Source organism: Triticum dicoccoides, chromosome 4A (assembly GCF_002162155.2).
Source record: "Triticum dicoccoides isolate Atlit2015 ecotype Zavitan chromosome 4A, WEW_v2.0, whole genome shotgun sequence".
NCBI lineage: Eukaryota > Viridiplantae > Streptophyta > Magnoliopsida > Poales > Poaceae > Triticum > Triticum dicoccoides.
Genome location: NC_041386.1, coordinates 510,816,284 through 510,824,537, shown reverse-complemented (window position 1 = coordinate 510,824,537; position 8,254 = coordinate 510,816,284). Strand labels below are relative to the sequence as shown.

The window sequence follows — 8,254 nt, the reverse complement described above, 5'->3', positions numbered from 1 at the left end:
CCCCGGCAACCACGCCGCCCACACGGCCATGATCACCGGGCAGCGCCAAGACACGGGCTCTGCCCAAGAGCACCGTGCACCGCCACCAGGGCCGCCGCCCCGGCATCCAAGACCTTGAAACCACCACACCCGAGACCCGCCGCTACCCCAACCAAAGAGACAAGCAGAAAAGGAGACGCCTTTGCACCCCTGGCCCACCCCAGCGTCGAGACCCAATAGGTCGGCCAACACTGGCATCCATCGACCCATCCTGCAGCCCGGAGCGCGAGACGAGATCGGTCCTGCAGCACCGTGGGGCGGGGACGGAGTCAGTCCTGCTGCACCGTGCGCGAGACGAGCTCGGTCCTGCGGCACTGTGCACGAGACGACCTCGGTCCTGCTGCACCAGGTGCGAGACGAGCGATGGACCGCAGCTAGGAAAGGGCCAGCCCTTCGAAGGGAGTAACGACCGAGCGCCGAGGACATGGAGTGAAGGCCGAAACGGTCCGATTGCAAACAAGCCGACGCCGGAGAAGCCGTCCGCCGCCGCAAGTAGATCCGCCAAGCCACCATGGTGCCGCCACGACACCGGGAGTCCACCACCGCCGGACCTCCACATGTCGCCGCCCACGGCCGGAGCAACGGCCACGCCCGGCCGCTGCCCTACCCGCGTCGCCCGGCACGCTCATAGCGCCGGAGCCGCCGGGCACGCACCACCGCCGCCACACGCCGCCGATCGACCCCCACCACCAGATCCGGCTGGATCCAGCAAGGGGCCAACCGCGCGCCACCTCCCGAGACGGGAGCGCCGCAGCGGCCCCGCCATGCACGAGCCCCAGGGCACCGGCTCACCGCCACCAACCGGGCGCCCTGCGAGCCCGCCGCCGAGCCGCTGGACCCCGCGAAGACCAACGCCGCAGCTCGAGGAGACCGCCCCGCGCCGGTGTCCCACGAACAGGGGGGAGAAGGGCCCCGCTGCCGCCGCGCCCCCCGGGCTTTGCCCGACGGAGCTCGCCGGCGACGACAGGGGGGAGGGTAGGAAGGAGGGTTCGAGGATGCAGAGGAACGGATCCCCCCCCCCCCGGCGCGCGCGGGCGCGCCGCGAGGGGGTTGGTGGGGGAGGGGGGAGCAGGGCAAGCCTGGAGGCGCTCGCCCGGCGGCCGGCGGCGGCGGAAGCAGGCGAGGAGGCCGGCGGCGGCGGAGGAGGAACCCTAGCGGGGGAGGAGCTCCTTCCACCGTCAAGTGACTCTCATTAATCAATATGCTCACTGTATTGTTTTCTCACATTGAAAATCTAATATATACTCATTCTATACATATATCAAGCTACAAGTCGTACTCATGTTTTACCTGCTGCTGCACCAGTACCTAACAATACATAAATTATGTTGTTCATACCAATCACATAATCATATCTACCAATCTGGATTTTTCACATTTTTGTAACATCACACTTCTTGCATTTCAAAATTACTAAAAGGGTTGTGCGTGCTTTGCTGCGCCGTTCGTGTTGTTGGGTTTCTTAAAAAAAATCACTTTGTTTCAAAATATAAGGTGTATTACTTTTTTGAAAAGTCAAACATTGTAATTTGATCAAATTTATAGAGAAATCTATCAAAATCCACAATATCAAATCGGTATTTTTAGATTCAACCCGAAATGAATTTCTATACATTTTTTTGTTCAATATTGTGGATGTTGATATTTTTGCTTTGAACTTGATCAAAGTTAAAGAAATTTGATTTTCTTAAAACCTAACACCCCTTATATTTTATAAGGGATGGAAATTTAGTTTGACGGGTAGGGAAGATGATAGAGTGTGTTTTATTTTTATTTATAATGCGGTGATTTGGTGGACCTTTCGTGGTGTGATTCTGTGTTATCCACTAACCAACCTATATTAAACTGGGGAAATTTTCGTGTTGGTTGTTGCATGTATTATATTGATGCTACAATATCACATGGTGGCGCTTATTTTTTCTAGGTTGTAGGAGGGTGCGTGGGATTGATATGTTTTTATAGGTTGTTTGCTGTTGATTGATTTAAAAAATCCTTGGCCCAATAAAAAATGTAAACCAAATCAAAATTGAATATCTCGATTGAATGAAAGAGCTTTAAATGTTAGGAACATAATGAACTAATAGAATTGAATGGGAGAGCTTAAAAAATTGTTGACCTGGTCAAAATTAGATGACCCAATTTGAAGCCATACAAATTTGAGAGCATAATTTATAGTATAAAAGAATTGAATGATGGAGCTTTGAGAAATTGTTGAGCCGGTCAAAATCCGGTGATCAAATTCTAATTGAAGACCTCAATTAAATGTAGGCTCTTTAAAACTATGAAGCTTAGTGTTATAGAGTATTAAGCCTACATATATCTCAAATACACTCTCTTAAGAACTAATCTCACTGAGATAGCAGTATACTTGCTGTAAAAACATTGACTTAATATTTCTCTATAAGAACACTTTTTTATTTGCTTTCGTTTTTCTCTCATGCACAGCTTGTTGCTTTAATCAAATTAACTGAATTACATTTTCAAGACAAGGAGGGAAAAAAATGGCATAACGCAGTGACCCATCCTCACGAAATATTTATGCAGACATGCAAATTAGGTTCGCCAATTGTCTACCAAAAAATATGAATTGATAATTACACAGATAACAATTGGCACCAAACTGGGCAGCAATTTATGAGATAGGTACAAGAAAAAAATGAGGTTTGTTTTTCCTATATAACATCTTCCTAGAATCAGATAAGCCCAAATTGCAGCATAACTGCTTGACTGTCTAAAAATGAAAAAAAAAGGTATAATAATAAATGGTGCCACTGTATGTAAGTACACTTCATCCGGTTTTCCAGAACTGGTTGGTATTCCCGAGTAACCATCCCTTGACTGACCTCATGTTTGACATCATCCCTCGTTTTCTCCTTATAAAAGGTGAAATTGTAATCCAGGAAGGAGCAAGGATAATACTATCAACTTGTAATTTCCATAACCGCATTCTATCCAACAGCAAAGATGAGATAAAACCTCCAAGTTCAGTTCCTCATCAACCAATCCTGCCTGAAACTGTGCACGGCAAACTTTGCTAAGAGGTTCCTAGCACATATGGGCAAAGGAATGTCCATCAGGCAATATTCAAGTCTTTGTATCTAAGAGGAAGCTCTTGCATTAGGTAGTGATTATCAGCCTTGGGGAGTGACAGTGGCAAGGTCTCCTCATCCACACAATCTTGATATTTTAGTGGAAGAACCTCAATGGCAAATGCAGTCTGACTAGCATGCTTTGAGCGTCGTGTAGACAAAGTCGGCCCAGTACCTATTCAGCACAAAATCCCATTAGACCTTGTGAGATTCTGTTTATAATGAAGATGCGTAAAATGGCTAAACTCATGACATACTGTCATTCATGTCCTTCGTCTTGTGAAGGAGAAATGTTCCAGAAAGGATGGTCACAAAACCACACATTTCCGTGACAATCTGTGTTGGATTTTGCCGATCCCAATCCTGCATGTCAATGAGCTACGAGCTGAGGAGAAAATTCTGGCATGATGTAGGTATCTTTCTATGAGAGTAACAGCATCAATGAAAAAATAAGGTATGTTGATCAAGATAAAAAGCACAAGTCATCAGACATAAATAACAACCACAGCAACATTGCGTCGTAATGGGTATGCAACTAGAACTTAAAGCACCCCAACATCCATAAATATGCAGAGTTAAATATCATAGTGGTCCAATTACAATGGTCATGTGGCTTGCATTCAGGAAAAAGCAATAATCCTAAACTACAATTTCAGTGGCACTATATGCTCAGATGTCCTTGTCATCGTGACTCGTGAGAGCTATTTTCAGGTAAACCTCTAACGGGCCGCTTAGGCACAACTTATAAGAGCAAGACATGAAAGTAGAATCACGCCACAGTCCAGCAGCAATGTTTACAACATTTTACTTTAAGGAAGTTCAGTTGGCAATAAGGGTGCACTGAAAACGATGCAAAGTGTTACCTTGAACATTATCACACTGGCTATAATTGTTAGCGAGGTAAACATCACGTAATATATTGGTGAGACAACTGCTGTATTAAAGGTGTCCAATGCCTGCAATTTACAGATGAAATAAAATGTTGTTAGCACCAAACGTGATTTGCTTATGTTAGTGGCTCAACAGAAAGAAATTTGAGTGCCAATAGAAAACATATAATGCCAAAAAGCAGCATGCATTAGAGAGTTGTTAGAACATTCCTTATAACATGAAGCCCAGTTCCATGTCATGTACGAAAAACTTTATTACATATTGAGGAGAGTAACTTGCAGAAGGTAATGACCTTTTCTTTGAAGGACCAAATGGTACTACACATTCTACTGTAGATCAACAGAATGAGAGATAGAGATAACTAAAGCTAAAACTACAAGAAAAAATATTCACGCAATTAGCTAGAAGGCCCTCCATATGATAGGCAAAAGGTAAGGTGATGCCCCGTTGGCACCAAATGTGCATGTGGCATCGTGCGGAGAAAATGCCAGAAATAGGCATAGATATTCTCTTGGGTGATGTGATGCACTGTTGAGTTTGCGTGTAACAGAAAACATTTTTGCTCCCTCAAGTTCCCTATCCAGCTTGATGCACCAATGCACAACTCTATGGCATCAATAATAATATAGAAACTGAAACATTTACCTTGTTTAGATAGTTTATCTGGGTGCTTACGCAGGTAGCAACAATTAGAGCAAAAGCCCAAGTCTGAGGATAGAATAATTGGTTCACTCCTGAGAATGTTAACTTCAATGCAATTCCAAGAGCCTTTACACTCATAACCTGTTAAATTCTCACTATCAGATGAAAAATGGGATTCAGTGAAAATCCCATAAAGAATTCTCAAGATGAATTATGCTATAGGCAAGAGTTATCTGTTTGGGGAAAAGGCATACGGTGAGAGATCCTAGAAGAGAACAGACTCCAATGTACACCATGATGTTTGTTTGTCCATGTTGAGGGACAACAAAATATATAAGAACCAGGGCTGCCACCACTACTATAGTCGCATATGAAAGAAAAGCTGACAAAACAAAGAAAACAATATTGAATCCATCTAGCGTGTGAAATATAAATTAAGTTAATAATGGCATTGTCATCGCTATCTTTCAGTTGCAAATACCTGGCTCAGTTGCAAGATCCCAAACTTCCCTTACAGAATCAATATCACGCTCCTGTGGAGCATGAAGTGCAATTGTGATCGATCCGACTACACAAAGAACACAACCAAGTATACCAAATGTGTGCAGTTTCTCCTGTAGAATGGAATGAGCAAGTGCAGCACTGCAAACATTTAGAATGGACTGTTATTTCAGTTTAATAAGCAGCAAGCTAAAGCACATTATTAACAGTTTTCTATGGAACTCCTATGACTGTACCTGATGATTATACTGAGTGCTCCAAGAGGAGTGACAAGAATAGCAGGAGCAAATGCATAAGCAGCAAAATTAGCTATTTCGCCAACAATCACTGTCCATAGGAGACCATGTGAGCAAACATTAGTCAAGTTTCTTTTGGTCAAAAGTATTAGTAACATTTTCCTAAAAAAATGAGTCGGCAACTTTGCTAGCATAAAAAGACACTTAGAAAACTTATAAAACCCTGAAGCCAACTCTGTCAAGTTACACTCAATAAGATTCAATAGATATTTTGAAGGAAAAAATGGATTTCTATTCCCTAAGAACAGCAAACAGCTGAAGTATCACATTCTGATGACAAGATTTCATTTGCTCTCAAGCCACTTTCATGGTCCAATATTGTGTCTAAATATGCTACATCTAGCCAAACCTTATCAAAAACATGTTCTTTTTCCTGCACTAACATCTGCCTCATTACAAATTGTTAGTTTCTCCTATTATAAGTTACAATATCAATCCCAACTCTTAAACACTAAATCATCTTCGTGTGTATCTGCGTCCCTGAGGAAATGGACATCACGACCAATGTGAGGTGACTGTGAGAGCCACCAAAAATCTCATCATGGCCAGGCGTTTAACAAGGAAAAATAACAGTGGGAAAATGATCAGGCAAGACATGCTACGATTGGACGGAAAGCACTGGTCCCGAATATGTGATAAAGCAAATAAAGGAATATATTAAAAATTAGAAAAGTGGCATAGCGTTTAGAAAGAATGGAACGCGACTTACTTGAAATCATGCCTATCCACCAAAGTGGCTCCACTAAGTAAGAATACCCTCCATAACCTGTTTCATGTAAATAAACACCCTTATTATATTCAGCACTAAAATTTGTAGGAAGTATGATTAAATAATTTATGATACGAAGGATATAGGTGCAATGGTGCATTGGTCAGACTTCATGGTTACTAAACTGAAATCACCAGCAAACTTCGTCGCTAGGAATAACAAAACTATTCAAGTTGTATACCAAATAGTAAGCTGGGAAATTGATCATTTTAACCTGAGTACCCAACAAACTAAATAGCCACACTGATCAACACAACAAGACGATATAAAACACAGGCTGCTCTGAGATTTACTGGTTCCCTTATCATTTTCGGAAAGGGCATGTTTGAGTCATTGTCTCTTTAACAGAATGTGGCAGTAAACCACTTCAATCGTGCAAAAGATCTCAACTAGCCCAGATCTATTCATGATTGAGGAAGCTCTGTGCAAGTAACAACACCAAATTTGATTTGAATCAATCAATCCAACAAAACAGAAATCCAGGTAAAGATCAGTGGCCCCATCAGATAGTTTGACCTGAAAGCTCGTGACAAGACATACTGAAATTTCAATCTAAAACAGCATTCACTCGCAACGAGCCACCGATAATGGACGCCATTCATAAGCATATTTAGCAATGGAAGACGACCGCGGAAGGCCATCCCAGCCTCCCTCCCCCAAAAATCCACTTCCGCAGACTCACTCATCCCAATTCCAACAAGAGAAACTCCAGACATGGAACCAATGCCATCGCAAAAGGTAAAACAAAAGAAAAGAAAAGAAACTTGATCCTGGACTGGATTTTCATGTAAGCTTTCGGACCAAAACAGCACAGCGAAGCAGCGAGAACTTTCAACGACGAAACCAAATGATTGCAGTCTTTTTCACACCGCGGAAAGAGAAGAGAATCAAGCCATCCAATTGCAACGGAAAGATGCGAGTCTTCGCTCTGGAGTCTGGACTCAACTGGACTCCCCGCGCGGCCAAATCTACCGCGAAGAACGCGCCCCCCTGTCCGAATTTTACCAGCGTCGACTCCACTCCTCTGTTCTGACCCACGAGAGCAAGAAAAAGTTCCAGCGAAGTTGCAATGATAAGCAAACTCCATTGCTCCGAGGAATCTATTCGATTCAACTGGTCTGGACCGCCAATCTACCGGAGAAGAATAAACCGCGCTGCTCCCTTTTGTTTTTTTATTACCAGAGGCAGATCCCTCCCACCAACCAAGCAAAGAACAGCAACCAAAACCAAACTCCGCTCGATTCCGCTACCCATCACTCCAAATCGGCCGCCCCAATCGACCCCCTCGCCGACCAACCAACCCGCACCGGCGAGATCCAGAGGCCAGAGGAAGCAAGCAAGGCAGCAGTGGGGCCTCAGCCACCGAGTGGCGCAACTCACCTGCGCGGACGCCGGAGTCTGCGGCCCTCCTGAGCCCCATCTTCTTGACGATGAAGCTGGCGCCGATGAAGGCGCTGGACGACACTGCGAGGGCCAGGCCCTTGGCGTTGTCCGACGACATGCCCCCGAACCCGGCTGAAGAGGAGGGCGCCGCCATGTCCTCGCGAGCGCCTACGTCCCTGGCTTGCCTCTGCACTCCGCCGCCGGCTCCGCCGTGTCCGCCTACACCGCCGACATGGGGAGCGGTGGGGGAGGAGTCGGAAGCGGGAGGGAAAAGCAAGGCGGAGGAACAAAGTAAGAATTTTAAGGGGAGGGGAGCTTTGTGGTGCGTCGGGGCCCTCGTGGAAGCACCTATTTGTGTTAATGTTTTGTTTAGTTAGGAGTCCTAATCAATTGACTTGGAGAACTTTGATTCCTCTTGTCATTATAGGTGGAGTTTTTGTGCTAAGATTGTTTTGTGCAATTTTGAGTGTTGAGAAATATATGGCGCAAACGTTCATAGGAACATCATACTTGTTAGTTTTTACGGACACCGCCAACTTTCATTGTGCAATCGCTTATGTAGTAGTGTGATCTCAATCATTATGGATTTGATTGACATGAAAGCGGTTAAAACATCGGGAGCTATTTTTTGCACCGTTATCCAC

General features: G+C 44.7%; 1 protein-coding gene across 1 annotated transcript; it reads right to left on the bottom strand.

Annotated features, from left to right (window-relative positions):
- Positions 1-2,574: 2,574 nt before the first annotated feature.
- Positions 2,575-7,925, bottom strand: LOC119286466 (probable magnesium transporter NIPA4). Its single transcript, XM_037565843.1, has 9 exons — positions 7,608-7,925; positions 6,168-6,224; positions 5,399-5,489; positions 5,143-5,303; positions 4,916-5,043; positions 4,665-4,802; positions 3,992-4,084; positions 3,386-3,491; positions 2,575-3,303 (listed from the first exon to the last, which is right to left on the bottom strand). Exons 1-9 carry the CDS (start codon positions 7,762-7,764, stop codon positions 3,113-3,115), a joined length of 1,122 nt encoding a protein of 373 aa, XP_037421740.1. The 5' UTR covers positions 7,765-7,925; the 3' UTR covers positions 2,575-3,112.
- Positions 7,926-8,254: the final 329 nt, after the last annotated feature.

Coding starts and splice junctions, on each gene's coding strand:
- LOC119286466 (XM_037565843.1), bottom strand. CDS start 7,764: ATGGCGGCGCCCTCCTCTTCAGCCGGGTTCGGGGGCATGTCGTCGGAC. Junction 4,085..4,664: donor AGATAAACTATCTAAACAAG/GTAAATGTTTCA, acceptor TGTAAATTGCAG/GCATTGGACACCTTTAATAC. Junction 3,492..3,991: donor CCAGTGTGATAATGTTCAAG/GTAACACTTTGC, acceptor ATTGACATGCAG/GATTGGGATCGGCAAAATCC.